At 53.0% G+C, this 15,661-nt stretch overlaps 1 protein-coding gene across 1 annotated transcript; it reads left to right on the top strand.

The window, feature by feature from the left end:
• Positions 1-1,042: 1,042 nt before the first annotated feature.
• Positions 1,043-15,253, top strand: Ccr7 (C-C motif chemokine receptor 7). Its single transcript, XM_027922533.2, has 3 exons — positions 1,043-1,131; positions 7,778-7,827; positions 10,843-15,253. The coding sequence occupies exons 1-3, from the start codon at positions 1,122-1,124 to the stop codon at positions 11,917-11,919; spliced, it is 1,137 nt and encodes a 378-aa protein (XP_027778334.1). The 5' UTR covers positions 1,043-1,121; the 3' UTR covers positions 11,920-15,253.
• Positions 15,254-15,661: the final 408 nt, after the last annotated feature.

The following is a 15,661-nucleotide window of genomic DNA, read 5'->3' on the forward strand; positions in this document are numbered from 1 at the left end:
CACTTACCCACTGAACCACATCCCCAGCCCTTCTTATTTCATTTTGAGACAGGGTCTCCCTAAATTGCTGAGGCTGACTTTGAACTTGCAATCCTCCTACCTCAGCCTCCCGAGTTGCTGGGATTGCAGGTGAGCACCACCACGCCCTGCTCTTTGCAACATTTTAAAATAAAAGTTTAACTTTCTCATACCAGAAGTGAAACTCAAGTTACCCTCGACTCGTCCCCACCGGAATGGCCCTAGCTGGTGGCTACCGATAAAAACCCAAAGGCACTTCTACTTTTATTTGCAGTTTGTTTTAAACAGACCATTTAGACATTTGCTCAGGACCTGATGTGACCACCTCAGAGTCACAGCATGACCTGTGTGACTGCTTCCTTTAAACCTGCCAATTAAAGATCTCTGTAGGAAACCAGTTTGGATGATACCCTGGATCCCAAAAGGATCCCGGACCCCACCAGTCCCCTGGTTCTCTGATGGCGCTCAGTGGGCAAGCACACCAGCTCCCTCCCTCCCCCCAGGATCTGTAAACATGAAAACTCTTAAACTTTCACTTTGTGGTTAGGTTGTTGCAGCTTTTCCTGCAGTGTGACCCTTGATGGCAGGGCCACCTGAGGGACCTCACGCAGGTGATGTAGGTTGTTCCTCTCTGGTGGCTCCTGGGACAGTAGTAGCTCCTGGCTGAGCTGATAATGAAACTCAAAAGTTTCATTCAACCCAAAGGGAGTAATGGGGACACACCTCCCCCTGACTCCAACCCTCTGCCCACAGCCTGACATGTGATACCCTGGCTATAAACCTGTGTTGGATTAACCAGGAGCCCCTCACCGAAGCTCTGCCAGGGGGCACAAGGGGCTTTTCAAATGTAAATGACCTGATGATTCAGGATCTTATGACCAGTGACGGGGGCTGTCACTCTGTCACCTTTCTCATACCCTTTGTCCCCAGAAGGCTCTCTGGGCCCTAATGAGGCTTGGAGGGAGGAGCAGGGGTGGGAGGGGCGGGCAAGAGGGAGGCTCCTCTCACAACTTAAAAGGGGCTCTTACCATTTCCTCCCCAGACAGGGGTAGCTGAGACTGGGGCCCAGCCTTCCTGTGTGGTTTCAGTCGCCGGAGAGTGTCATGGACCTGGGTGAGTAAACCTCCCTGTGAGACAAAACAGGGAATAGCACCGGGGTCCCAGACCCCAGGCAGACCTAGTGGAGTCGGGGTGGGGTGGAGGGCATCAGGAGGTTTGGTGGGCATTGGTGGCTACTTCCAGAGAATGACACTCTAGAGTCCCAGGGAGGGTGCACCTGCCCTTTCAGACCCAGGAGAGCAGGCAGCCATTGGGGCCAGGAAGGACCAGGGGGCTGAGGGGGTATCTTTCTAAAATAGCAAGGAATGGAAAACTCAGCAGGGTGGGGCTGGGTGGGTGACCTGGACAGAACCTGTTCTTGTGAGGCCCCCTGAGACCCGGGGACCAGTTTCAGCAGGGGGAAATCCTCCTTGGAGGGCTCAGGACCTTCCCCCCTCTTCCCAATGCTCTCTCCCTTCTCCCCTGCTCACTGGGAGTCTGGATCCCTGTGCGGTTGGGAAGTAGTCAATCACAGGTGACTGTGTTGGGTGCAAGGTGCGGTGCAAAGCAGGCGTGGTCTGCGGTGCTTTCTCTCTGCTGTGCAATCCACGGGCTTTGTACCAGCTCTGCCACTTGCCTCTTGCAAGTTCAGGGATAAAAATGGAAGAGCTGGTGACACTCAGCTTAGAGAAGCCATAGCCAGCCCTCCAGCACAGCCCCTGTCCCTGATCAAACCCCCCTTACTCCAGCCAGATAGACAGCCTCTGGGCTGTAGAAAGCCCTTCTTCTGGTCTAACCTGGGTCTTGACTAGAGAGGGTAGAAAGGGAGCCCCAAGTGGGTGCTGAGTGGGTCTTCCAGCCCCAGACACCCCAGTTGTCAATCTCAGCTGCAGAGTCAGTGCCGCCTAAAGCAAAGAAGGCCAGGTTCTTAGATGGCTCGCCACACCAGCAAGCGAAGCGGCCTCAAAGCCACAAGAGGTTGGCTTTAAAAAGTGAAGGTTCCTTGGTGCTGTCCTCACACCCTCCTCGCCACACCACAGCCCTTGCCTCCTCTCTGCCTTCCCCGCCCACCCTGAATCCTAGGTCTGGACCCAGCAGACAGCTGTGGAAGGGGTACAGTGGACCCCCCATCCACCGCCTATGAACTCCAGTATCTTGCATTTCTGCATCCTGGGTGCTTTGGGGATTAAGTGGCAAATGTTTGTGGAATGGATGGACGGACGGACGGACGGATGGATGGATGGAATGAATCAAGAACTTCAAGTGGATTTTCAGTTTTGAAAATCTCTTCTAACTTCTTTTCCCAGTCAGCCTGCCCCCTAAACCCACTCCAAGGAATCCAAATGTGCCAGCCACAATCCCCGAGCGCCCATACCACCCACTGGAGATGGCTTCCCTGTGTTGACCACTAAATGATTGAAAAGCAGCTCCCCTGGAGGAGGAGTCTAAGCTGGTCAATTTCCATAGTGTGAATTCTCCTGCCCTGCTTGACCCCAGGTGGTCAGCCACCTACTTAACACACAGAGGGATGCTCTCACAATTGGCTCCAGAGCATCTAGGAGCGTCCCCCTAGACTAGGTTTGGGGACACTAGACCCCTGGTCCTGGAGGAAGTGATGTTCTTGCTTCCTCACTCAACTTGAGAGAGAGCCCCAACGGCCAAACCCGAAATATGGGTATGAGGAGAGGCCTCTGAGAAGCTGTGCTCAAAACGGGCTCTGGGCCGTTGGAAGGGCGGCTGGGCCACAAAGGGTCTGTTTTTCGATATTCGTCTGCCCAGGAGGGAGCGAGAGGTAGATGAGGAGGCACAGTTTCTGTTACACAAAATGAAAACGCCACTTGAAGGCTGAGCCGGACTTTTTTGCGGCCTTTTTTCGCAGTTTGAATGAGCAACCCTTTCACCCTCCCCACTGTCAGAATTCTCAAAAGCAGAGAAAAGAAAATTGACCTGCCACAGACTTGTGTGTCACAGCGTGGCCATACGTGGTGGCGAAGGAAGATGCTAAAGGAATTCAGGGACGATCCCTCCTCTCTTCCCTCAGAGGGGAAAGCTACAGCCTGGGTGGCTATGGAAAAACCTCTCCTCTTTACCAGGCACTTTCTTTCAGTCAACTCTCACGGATTGAGGAATCCAGGGAAAGCCAGTCAGGGGAGGAGAGAGACATATATGTCAACACACTACTGTAGCCGAGAGAGAGAGAGAGAGAGAGAGAGAGAGAGAGAGAGAGAGAGAGAGAGAGAGAGAGAGAGAGCATTAATGGGGATAAGGACAAGATAAGGAAAGAAGTGTGATCATAGGTCAGCAGGGCATTTAAGTTGGGTTTTGAAGGATGTGGAGGAGTTGTCAAACCAAATGAGGACAGGGTCCAGGATATGGCAGGGACATCAAACTCACTGCCATCAGAAGCCAATAAGGTAACTAAGGTAGAAGGCATAAGATCTAGGAAGGAGAGGGGAGTGGAGTGAACCCAGCACTGCAGGCCTCCCCTAAAGGCATCCACATCAAATAGTTTTAGAGCTCCATGCAGCACACAGAATACCCTGGGTACTCGGGCTCAGGAGTGGTCAACTCTGGCAAATGTAATAAAGGCAAGAAAGAAGCAAATTGAGGGAGATAGGAGAGGAAGGTAAAGGTACCGTCCGACCAATACTTACAACTTCGCATGGCATCACTGAGAAGCTCGCACTTTATCTTGAAAACAATTGAGGAGCCAGTGAAGATTTTTACTTCTCAATTAGGTGAACTAAGGGACTAGATTTGTGTTTTGGAAAGAGCTGCAGAACCTTCTATCAGACAGGACCAGCTCTGAGAGATTATGGCGAATAGAAGCAACAGAACATCCAGGTGTGGTGGCACACGCCTGTGGATCCCAGCCACCCAGGAAGGTGAGGCAGAAGGATCGCAAGTTCAAGGCCAGCCTCGGCACCTTAATGAGATCCTGTCTCAAAATATTAAAAACAAATGGAAAGGGCTGGGGAGGTAGCTCAGTGGTAGAGCATCCCTGGGTTCAATCCCTAGGACCATTAAAAAAAAAAAAATAGAAGCAAGAGAACTGAGTGACCAATGGTTACAGAGAGTGGGGGTTGCCTTCATGCTCCACAGAGGGCCACGTACCCAACAGGCACATCAGGAATGTAGCATGATGCAGTGGTGAGAGCCCAAACCTGACTATGCCATTCACATCTCAGATCCATCTCTGAGAAGGCAGCTGTGTGCCACCAGGCAAGTAGCTTAACCTCTCTGGGACTCTGTTTCCTGGAACGTAGAATAAGAATCACAGGGAAAGCCTTACAATACATTGTGAGGGAGAGATACATAAAGACTAGGAGGCAGCACACCAAAAAAAAAAAAAAAAATGGTTTCCAGAGTCAGAAGGTTCAAAGCCCAGCTCCACCACTAGCCATTCAGGTGACTCTGGGAATGCTACTACTAATCTTGCTGTACTGTTTCTTCATTGGCAAGTGGGGACGATAGCGGTGCCAATATCTCAGGGCTTTTGCAAGGATTCAATGAGACCTCACAGGTAGGCGGTTTCATTGGCTAAAGCAGAGAATAGAAGTGACTTCACGACTCAGCCATGTCTCTCCTGTCCCTGCCTGTGTAGAATGGGTCCCCCAGGCCTCCTATCTCCTCTCTAGATCCTTGGGGCTTTCCTGCTTCTGCCCTCCCACTCCCCCACCCAGGAAAGAACAATTCCAGAGAGGAAAAAGATGGGGAGGCTCTGGGGCCAGATAATGGGCAGCCAGGAGTCCTGGGCACCTGGAAGGTCTGGGAAAACTTGGGAATGGGGTAGGAAGGAGCCAGTAATCTTCTCCTCCCAGACTGGAGGTTTCTCAGGACGGGGGCTCCGGTTGGAGTTCTAGGGAAGTTTACACTCATGATGCTCATTACTGGAAATTCAGGAACTCAGAAAACACCCAGCATCTAGGTCAACTGCTCCTCAACGTCCCTGAGATTGGTGCCACCCAAGTTGCTACCCAAAACCAGTCACTTTATGACTTTTAACAAACAGGAGTGATCTGACTCGTGGCCACTGACCGGGTCCCTGGGCCACACACCAGAATTCCCCTAAGTTCCCCTATTAACTTTCCTGAAAATGGTCCGTCCTGGACCAACAAGACGCCTGCTTATCCCCCAGGCCCAACACACTTGGAATGTGAAATCACCCACGTACACGGGCCAGGACCCCCCATCCCCTGTCCCCCACCCCCACCCCCGCTCCATACTAGCAAAAGGAATGGGACGGGGCCCAGGAAAAGGGCAGCCAGAGTAAAACAGAAACAGCACTTGCTCCTTGTATTTCACCTCTTGTGGCTGATCAAAACTTTGAGGTTTCTCGTTCTCGGTGACAGTCAGAGCTGGCTTTCTCTAGAGTAACCGAAAGACTTTGACGTGTTTAAAGAAACCTCGAACGCTGAGCATCAAGATGAGTCAGGGAGGGTAGGCGGTGCACTGGACCCTGGAGAGAGTGTGGTTAGGCGGAGACATGTGGCCTCAAGCTCAGGGGTTCCAGAGGTAATTCAGTAAGAAAGGGGAGGGAGACATCAGAGCAGGATGCCACACGGAGGTCCATGCCCACCAGGACTGTAGATGCTCAGGCACGAGTGGGGGACAAGGGGACTGTGAGTTCCTGTCCCCAGTATTCAAAGATGCAGCTAGGAAGGTATGTCCAAATACACGTGGCTTGACTGCCATGGTAAGCACCAGGAGCTTTATCCTTAGGGTTGGGTAGAACCCGTGGGAAGACACCATGGGGGTTGGCATCAGAACTATGCTTTAGGGACAGGCACGGTGATGCACACCTCTAATCTCAGAGGTTCTGGAGGCTAAGGCAGGAGGATCGCAGGTTCAAAGCCAGCCTCGGCAACTTAGCAAGACCCTGTCTTAAAATTAAAAAAAAAAAAAAATTTAAAAGGCTGGGTATGTGGCTCAGTGGTTAAGCACCCCTGGGTTCAATCCCTGGTTCAAAAAAAGAACTATGCTTTAGGAACCGTGTCTAGCAGTAACATGCAGGATACTTTTCTTGAGGTGGGAGGAATATTTTCTTATCTATGTGACCGGATGCCGTTCCTCCCTATCCTAGGAACTCCCAAGCACAGAATCCCCAGCCACAAGCCCTGTGCCTGGAGCCCCTAACTGCAACCTGGGTGTCATGCAGGAGTGCTCCAGCAGGTGGTGCTGTGGCCAAGGACACAGACCCTCGGGCTTGGGCTGCTTCCCTAACCTCCAGAGGGCCCTCAGTCTCCAGAAGATGCCTGGAACAGGGTCCCAGGCATTTCTGGTCCCTACTGAGACTGGAGCAGCAAATGCCTACGGGTCCTGCCTGAGTATTTACAGGTGCTATCACAGTGAATTTCCTGTGGGTCAGACCCTGGCTGGGAACCGAGAGTCAGGGGACAAGGGGGAATTCCAGGGGTAAAGAAGGCACAGCTGGTGCCTAGGGGGTGTTCCCAGCCTGCTGGCGGGATGACACTTCTACATAAATGGCTCTGTCAACTGTCCTCCCTGCTCAGCCTGCAGCAGGAAATATGTTCTAAGGCTCGGCCACAAGGCCAACTGAGCAGTTGTCCGCAGCATATCCAGGCCCTGTGCGTTGAAACCTGGCCTCTCCATCTGCTGCTCAGAAGCAAGGAGAGCCTCCTGACCTCCATAGCAGGTTCCATTTTCCTGCCACCCCCACCCCCATCACCCCACCCCACCCACGGGGGGTGGAGGGGGGACTGGCACTGCTCCCCTCCTACCAAGCGCCTGAGGCATTAGATTAGGGAACAAGTGAAAGAAAATATACACAATTTTAGAAAAAGAAATATAATTACATCATAAAATAGTGACCACCCATCCCCCAGGTGTCCACTCAGACCCATGATGCTCCCTCCCTTGGAAGGACAAGCAGGGCATTCATCCATTCATTCTCAGGCACACAATTCCTGGGCTTGCACCAGGTAAGAGGGAAGGGATTCCTGCCCCAAAGGTAGGCTCAGGGGACCAATAATCAGTGCTAAGTAAATGTCAGTGAATGAAGAAGTGTTAGGGGTCCCGCGGGTCCTTACAGCACTCCCCTACCATGGAAAGGCAAGTGAAGTAACCTCATTCCTCCAGCCTGTCCTGTGAAATCCCCTATTTCCTCGGCCCACCTGGCCAGGAAACACTTGAGGCTTCATATGAGGCTGCTTGCTCAGCTGAATACCAAGAAATGCTCCCTGGACCAAGGGACCCTGGCACCGAAGTAGGGCAGGACTGTGTACACACTCCGGGGCCTTGCCTTCTCTTCCTGCATCTCACTCACTGGAAGGCACCACTGAGACCCTGGGGTCAGGCAAAGATGGAGTAAAGGAAGTCCAGAGAACATCTGGGACTCTTGGGGGGAGGGGTTGGGCCCCATCCTCCCAAGACCACCCTGGGGACTTGAGGGACAGTCAAGTTTCCAGTAAACTCTCCAACTCCAGAAGAAGCCCAGCTGGGCCAGGGTCAGTGGTGGGAAGCGCCTACCCCGTGTTCTAATCCTGGACCTGGGAGTGGAGGAAGGAGAGGTGAGGACAGGGATGCCGGGCAGCAGGCCAGGTGTTCAAAAGCACAATCTGGTTCTGATGTTCTCTTTTGCAAACGCAGAGCCTGGAGCTCAGGACGACGGTTCCCAGCAGCATCTCCCCCTCCGCTGCTTTCTTTAATAACAAAGGGTCGTCCCTGCCAAGCAATAACTTTCTTGCCTTGTCTCCTACAGGGAAACCAATGAAAAGCGTGCTGGCCGTGGCTCTCCTTGTCATTTTCCAGGTGAGATTTCCTACCAAGGAACGCTCTGTTCCCTCCCCGACTCTCCCCTCCCAAGCCAGGAGTGCTGTTGGAGAAGCTGGTCATTTGCTAGAAAGAAATAAAAGGCCCAGACAAAAACCCACCTGCCATTCATTAAGCTGATGACCACCCTCCTCTCCATCTGTTGAGCAACCCTCCCCTCCCCCCACGAGTCCCAGATGTTCTCTGGACTTCCTTTATTCCATCTAAATTAAAATATGGGGTGAAGTTATTTACCACCACCTTCCCTACCCCACCTCCAGTCTCCCCACCCAAGAAACTCGGATTGAGCTCTTGGAGAGAGAAGAACCGCAAAACTTTCTTCTCCCACTGGTTCTGCACAGGATCCCTGTCCTCACCTGGTTTTGCACATATGTGCACACAGGGAAGATGCCACGTGTGAGCAGAGAAAAGAAACTTTGGTCTGGTGACCCAGCTACTATTCTATCCCCCTCTCCCTTCAGTCCAAGGCTCCCCTAGAAGCCCCACTCTCTGTCATGAAACTGAGACCCATCTGGCCCTGCTGTGAGGATGGGGAAGAAAGATGGGGCCCAGACAATGTGGGGGAGGGTGGATGGAGCAAGCACCCCACAGGGGCCTGAACTCTGCAGGAGCAAAGATCCCCAACTTGCAGGTTTCCATTCCTCAGTCCCACTTGACGGCAGAAGATGCACCCAGTCAAGGGCCAGAGTCAGGAAACTCCTTGCGTTCGTTCGTTTCCCCTGTTGGTCGGGGTGGGAGCGCTCTAGGGCTTGGGGAACAGCCGGCTCCTCCGAGGCCACTCTGGAGAGGCCGTGCTTCAGAACTGGGCTCTTCCCCAGGTCTGGTGGCCAGAGGGGAAGCTTTCCAGGAGCTCAGGCCAGAGGCAGGCCCCAAGCTGGGCACTGTTCCCAAAACCCCATCCCAAAGGCCCCCCGGAGCTTGGACGGCAGCCCTCAACCTGGCCCCCTTCCCCATCTCTACTGCCTCCCTCCCTCTGCCCTGTGCTGCTGGCTGGAAGGCTGGGGAGGGGATGAAGACAGCTGTGGCTCATTCTTCTCTTTCTGGGGAGGGGTGCGGGGGGGGGGGTGCGGGAGGAGGCTCAGACAGGCAGGATGTGGTGAGGCTGTGGGCTGCAGAGGCATCAAGGCTGCAGGGGGGTTGTGGAGCAGGAGGACTGGGTGGGGGAGCACGCTTCACAGAGGCTGTGAGTACGACCGACCGTCCAAAAGGACTGAACCAACCCCATTAAGCCTAGGGATCCTGGACCTAAGGCCTTGTGTCTTCCTCTGGGTGGGCCAAAGGCAGCCAGCTTCCTCCAGGACCCCCAGGCTGCAGCCACGCCAGGAGAGGGGAAAGGGGTTGCCACTGAGTTTCCTTCTCAAGCTAGCAGTGCCTAAAGAAAAGCTCCTGGACACCATTTCACCCTCTCCTGTCCTCATCCCTGGACAGTGATGAATGCAGAATGTGGATTGTCATTGAACTGCTAAGAGCCCGGTTCCCTGAGGAAGAACCAGGAGTTTCCTGAGGCCGTTCTTCTAGAGCAGGGCCATCTATCATTGTGCACAGTGGCACTTGTGCCCCCTCCTTCATTGATAAAATCACGGCAGGCTGCTGAACCTTCACCCTGTCCTGCAGACAGGCTAAAAAAAGCCCAGAGCAGCTGAGCCCTGCTGATTGGGATCTGTCTGCCGGAAGAGAGAGAGGCAGAGAGGTGGGGGGGAGAGTGGGAGCACAGAGGGAGAGTGGGAGAAGAAAGTCACACTTCCTTCCAGGGGCACAGCTGCCACAGCTGAGGAGCACTCCCCCCACCGGGCCCTGTCATCCAGTCATCGACTCACAGAGCTCAGTGCCCTTGGGCACACGTTGCCTGAGCTCCTGCCAGAGTGCTAGCGGACACCAAGAATACATAAACGTCTCCAGGTTGCTCACCACCCGGGATCACAGCCTTCTGCCCCAAACCTGGGGCTTCTTGTCCTCTTAACAGGAGTTTTGCCGCCTTCTCACGGCAGGTGCTCCTCAACCTTGACCCCAGGGTGGACTTTTCCCTCGAAATCCGAGGCATTTTAAAGGCCCCCTGGAAAACTCCACCAGGTTCTAAAGGAGGCTCCAGAAGAAAGACACACACACCACACACACACACACACACACACACACACCCCAACCTCACAGAGTTTTCAGGGGGCAAAATAAAACTGTAAACATGAAAGGGTCCAAGAACCTGGGCTAGGTGCCTCACCACTAGCATGTGCAAGAGATAGGATTCACCTCCATTTCACAGTCAGGAAAACTGAGGCTTAGTGAGAGGAAGTGCCTTTAACCAGTTCGAGGCTCATTGGACCCCAAGGCCGCGACTATTTCCAGCCCACTGTTTACACATGTGAGGCTGAGTGTCTCAGAATTGGCAAAATCAGACCCTTGATCCTGATTGGTAGAAATCTAGAATCCTGGGCCCCGCCCAGCTCACCAAATTAGGGTATACCTTTGTTTTGGGGTTTGGTTTGGTTTGGGTTTTGTATCAGGGAGTGAATCCAAGGGCACTCAGCCACACTGAGCCAGCCACACTGAGCCACGTCCCCAGCTCTTCTTCCTTTTTTTTTTATTTTGAGACAGGCCTCACTACACTGCAACAGCCAGTTGCTGAGGTTGGCCTTGAACCTTCGATCCTCCTGCCTCAGCGTCCCAAGCCGCTGGGATTACAGGCATGTGCCACCATGCCAGACAGGATACACATTTTAACAAGATCCCTAGGTAACTCATATGCATGTTAAAGTTTGAGATGCAGTGATTTCAAACCAAAGAAGTGCCTGGAGAGTTTAGGAAAAATACAGATTCCTAGGTCCCATTCCCTGAGATGCTGGTTCTCAGTTAAGGTCTGAAAATTTGTGTTTCTATCTCGTTCCAGGAGAGGCTGATGACAGTCCACACTTTGAAACCACTGCTCTAAGATAAATCCCAGCCAGATTTGGACCCACCTCACTAAAACTGAACTGTTTTCCCTTATTTCCTTCCCCACAGGTGTGCTTGTGCCAAGATGAAGTCACAGATGATTACATCGGGGACAACACCACAGTGGACTACACCTTGTACGAGTCTTTGTGCTCCAAGAAAGATGTGCGGAACTTTAAGGCCTGGTTCCTCCCCGCCATGTACTCAGTCATCTGCTTCGTGGGCCTGGTGGGCAATGGGCTGGTGGTGTCCACCTACATCTATTTCAAGCGGCTCAAGACCATGACAGATACCTACCTGCTCAACTTGGCCATGGCAGACATCCTCTTCCTCCTGACTCTTCCCTTCTGGGCCTACAGTGCAGCCAAGTCCTGGATCTTCGGTATCGACTTCTGCAAGTTCATCTTTGGTATCTACAAAATAAGCTTCTTCAGTGGTATGCTGCTGCTGCTTTGTATCAGCATCGACCGCTATGTAGCCATCGTCCAGGCTGTGTGTGCCCACCGCCACCGCGCCCGCGTGCTTCTCATCAGCAAGCTGTCTTGTGTGGGCATCTGGATGCTGGCCACGTTGCTTTCCGTCCCAGAGCTGCTCTACAGCGGCATCCAGAGGAGCAGCAGCGAGCAAGCCTGGCGATGCTCTCTCATCACCGAGCGTGTGGAGGCTTTGATCACCATCCAGGTGGCCCAGATGGTGATTGGCTTCCTGGTGCCCCTGCTGGCCATGAGCTTCTGCTACCTCGTCATCATCCGCACCCTGCTCCAGGCGCGCAACTTCGAGCGCAACAAGGCCATCAAGGTGATCATTGCCGTGGTTGTAGTCTTCATCGTCTTCCAGTTGCCCTACAATGGGGTGATCCTGGCCCAGACGGTGGCCAACTTCAACATCACCAGCAGCACCTGCGAGCTCAGCAAGCAACTCAACATCGCCTATGATGTCACCTACAGCATGGCCTGCGTCCGGTGCTGCGTCAACCCTTTCCTGTACGCCTTCATTGGTGTCAAGTTCCGCAACGACCTCTTCAAGCTCTTTAAGGACCTGGGCTGCCTCAGCCAGGAGCAGCTCCGACAGTGGTCTTCCTGTCGGCACACGCGGCATACCTCTATGAGCATGGAGGCCGAGACCACCACCACCTTCTCTCCATAGGCAGCTCCTCTGCCCAGGGGAGAGGGACTTCTCCCAGGGCCTAGGGGACAGAGAGCAGATTCAAGACACCCATCCAAAAGCTGCTGAACGAAAAGCAGTTCTGGCCATTGAAGTTGACCTCAGCGTAAAAACCAAGAGTCCCAAGAGACAGCTTGACCCCAACACTAGCTACCTCAACCAAGGCTGCCAATAAAGCTGTTGTCCCCAAACCAGACATCAAAAGTGAAAGTGGTGAAACCATCTGCCCCTCGTGAGCAATAGTGAAGGAGATGGGACTGATGGTGGCAGGGGCTGCTGAGTCCCCTGAATGAACCTTCTTCTCAGCTAGAAAGAAGCCATCCCAGAGACTCAAGGGCAGAGGCCAGGCCTTCCAGAAAACAAGACTCTGTCTCCAAGACCAAGATTTTGGCGAAGCTTCTTAGCCTGGTGAGAAAGGGGACAGGTCAAACCAACTCTGTGAGTCCCCTCCTCCATCTCTCTTTTCCACTGTCAGCAAGGCAACCTCCTAACTGCCCTGAGAGCACGTCTGCCCTTCCCCTGCCACTGACAAGGAAAGGTGGTGTTCCCTGCAGGCCAGGCCGGCTGCCCCAGCCTGACCAAGCCACTTTCCCAGCCAAGCTCTGCAGCAGCGATGACATAAGGTCAGGTCTCAGCTCCACGAGGATGAGAGGGGAGGACAGAAAGGTTGGAGACCAGAGAGGGTGACAGTGCTGGCTGCCAGATGAAAACTGTCCTGCTCTTCAATTCATTAAGAGAGCAAATAAAACTTTGCTTTGAGGAAACGACAGCTTTGAAAGAAAGAGGCTAAACATTATTTTGTAAATGGCAGATGAGTGTGTTCTTTTGCAATGTCCCACGCCCCACCTGACGGCCCCCATCCCCCTCCTCCCCATCCTCATTTCTCAGAGAAGCTCAGAAACATGAGAACACTGAGCTGTGCTCTGAGCTCATCCAGTGACAGCAGCCCAAGAAGCTGAGAGAGGGTTGAAGGAGGATAAGGACAGGATGTCCATCTTGTGAACGCCCTTCCAGAGAGCAGGAGATGGAACCAAGCCTGTGCAGTCACCAGTGAACCAGAGACTCCAATCTGAGTGGAGATTTAGAGAGACCACATTGTTCCAGTAACTTCTCTGCCTGAGAACTATCTTGACCCTCAGCTGGATCTGCCCTGTGCCAGCTCAGCCTGGAACTAGAGCCCTGACCCTTGTCAGGCCCCAAACTTGTGTTTGGAGGGAGGGCTTTACCCTGGGCTCTGTGGTCACAGAGTCTAGAACGAGGCTGATGAGACAGGCTGGATGGGACCCTTCGCTGGGTGCTTAAAATCTGGGACCACCCAGGACGCTCCCTACGGGCCACTTGTTGCAATGGTCCTCCGTGGCATGTGTCTTGATCCACTCTGAATGCAGCGCTAAACTCCAGTCTGGGTCATTGTTAAATAGTAGAAAAGTGTTCCTCACAGTTCTGGAGGCTGGACAAAGGGCCTAAAGGGCACAGCAGGTTCCCGTTAGCTCTTTTATAAGGTCATTAATCCCATTCATGGGGCTCTGATAACCTCCCCCTCATCGGGACTCTCCCAGTAATGCCACTACTTTGGGGTTCCAACACATGGGTGGCAAAAGGACACACATTCAAACCACAGAGGTGTAGGTGTTCACTGCAGAGGATGGGAGGGAAGAACAGATGCTGCCCCATGCACAAACCAGGGGTCCATGTCACTGGTAGCCTGGGCCCACCCGGAATCCTGACTTCTCCAAACCAAAGAAATCAGTCCAACCTGTGAGGTGTAGGATGTATGTTAAAGGCCCAGCATGCACATGGCTCTGGGTCCCAGGAGGCATCCGAGGGAGGGTTGAGACCTTGGCACAAAAGGTGAACCCACAGATTTTCCCAAGCCAAAAGCGCCTCCACTGGAAATGGAGCCTGCCTGGCAATGACGCCCATTCTCTGATCTCGTAACCACATAACATTACCCTCCTCCGCAGGACGCATGGGGCTGGGAGGTTTCTAACACGATTTGTCAGGCTGCCTCCAAGCCGGGAACTGGCGCCTGACAGGAATGAGGCTGGCACAGGGGGCAGTCGGCATGCAGGCATGCAGCGGTGTCCGCGGCAACGGCATCAAATATTAAAGGTGCAGCCGCAACCGAGTGTGCGTGCGACCGTGGGATGAGAAGGCGATGCCATTGTGCAAGTGTGTCCCCAAGGGGAACCTGCCCGAGCGTGTGTGGGGGTGTATATCCTAATGAGGTTAGTTACAGATGGGAAAACAGCCCTCAGTTCCTGCAGGGAGGAATGTAACAAGAGCCATCACGGAAAAGGAAGCCCGGCCAGCCCCACAAACACGCCACCCCAACTTCAAATACATTTTTCTAGAATAACTGGACGTCTCCAAATATTTACAGAGACAACAAAACCCCCAGCCACGTTAAATCCCCAAACTGCTGTGTCTCAGAAATTGAGACCCCAGCCCCATGTGGGCCCAAACCCCACTCCCTTACCCAGGGCTCTCGTGAGCCTACCTTGTGTTGGGGGGTAACCCCTGGGAAAAAGGAAAGGACCACCCAGGGCTTCTCTCTCTCTCTCTCTCTCTCTCTCTCTCTCTCTCTCTCTCTCTCTCCCTCTTCTTCTGTTTCATACAGCTATCCTGCCTTCCTAGGTTCACGGCCCCCAGGGTCCTTCTACGGTTTCCTGAAGTTTGCCTTCATTCCAGCCCCTTGTCCCCCTCACCCTCCCTGGCTACAGCCACAGGCCAAGTCCAAGGCATTCCCAGGTCATGGAGCTGCCCTTTCAGCTAGAAGCACCCGTCTCTTTATCACAGCTTCATAGAGCTGGAAGGGACCTCAACATTCGGCAGGCCAACCCTCATCACTCTCTAGATGGTGAAACTGAGGCCCAGAGGGAGGGGCTGACATTCCAGGAGAGAGATCACAGCTCAGGGAGATTGCTTAAACTCACTTTGGGAGCTCAAGAGTCTGGCAGGACTGCCAGAGGGTGGGGGGAGCCGAGGCTCTGGAGCCCAGCCAACTTCAAATCTCATCTCTATTGCTCCCCAGCTGTGTGACCTTCAGCTGTTGCTCAACTGCTCTGAGTCTCAGATTTCTCAGCTGCAAAATGGACAAGAATTGGGTAAACATGTAGCACAGTGCCCGGAATGTTGAGCGTGGTGGTGGGGAGCTCAGACTCTTGCAGCCAGTCTGGTTTGAATCCCAGCTGCACTGCTTGGGCTGGTAACTTAGCCCCTCCGTGCCTTGTTTTCCTAATCTGTATAATGGGATTATTAGTAGTATTGACCTCCTAGGGTTGTGATGTGAAATAAATTATTCATATAAATAAAATGTTGTTGGGTGTCACTTAGGAACGTTTAAGAAATGGCAGCTTAAAAAAAAAAAAAAAAAAGAATGCTGCTAACCTCGAGGTAACCAAGTTCAATCCTTAGCCCAATTTCCAATCTCATACAATTAATCACAATTTTGGGATTAGTAGTCTGGCCTTCCCACCAAGCAGTCCAGATGAGACAAACAAGCTTACCTGAGGTCTATCAGAAGCTCTACACTTCTCAACACTAGACCTGAAACCCAGTTTCCTAAAGGTCCCATCCAGAGCACATCCCACAAGAACTAGCAGCACTAGCTCCAACATTCCCACTACCTGTGATCTGCCTCGTACTTCCTGGCAGGCACCCTTCCTTAAGGAAAACCTCTCTCACCCCCTTAAATAGTTCCTGTCCTTGCTGTGGAGTCTGA

Source organism: Marmota flaviventris, chromosome 17, assembly GCF_047511675.1.
Source record: "Marmota flaviventris isolate mMarFla1 chromosome 17, mMarFla1.hap1, whole genome shotgun sequence".
Taxonomy (NCBI): domain Eukaryota; kingdom Metazoa; phylum Chordata; class Mammalia; order Rodentia; family Sciuridae; genus Marmota; species Marmota flaviventris.

Excerpts from the sequence above, each read along its gene's own strand:
- Ccr7 (XM_027922533.2), top strand. Across the intron at positions 7,828-10,842 it reads CTCTCCTTGTCATTTTCCAG|GTGTGCTTGTGCCAAGATGA; the intron begins GTGAGATTTCCT and ends CCTTCCCCACAG.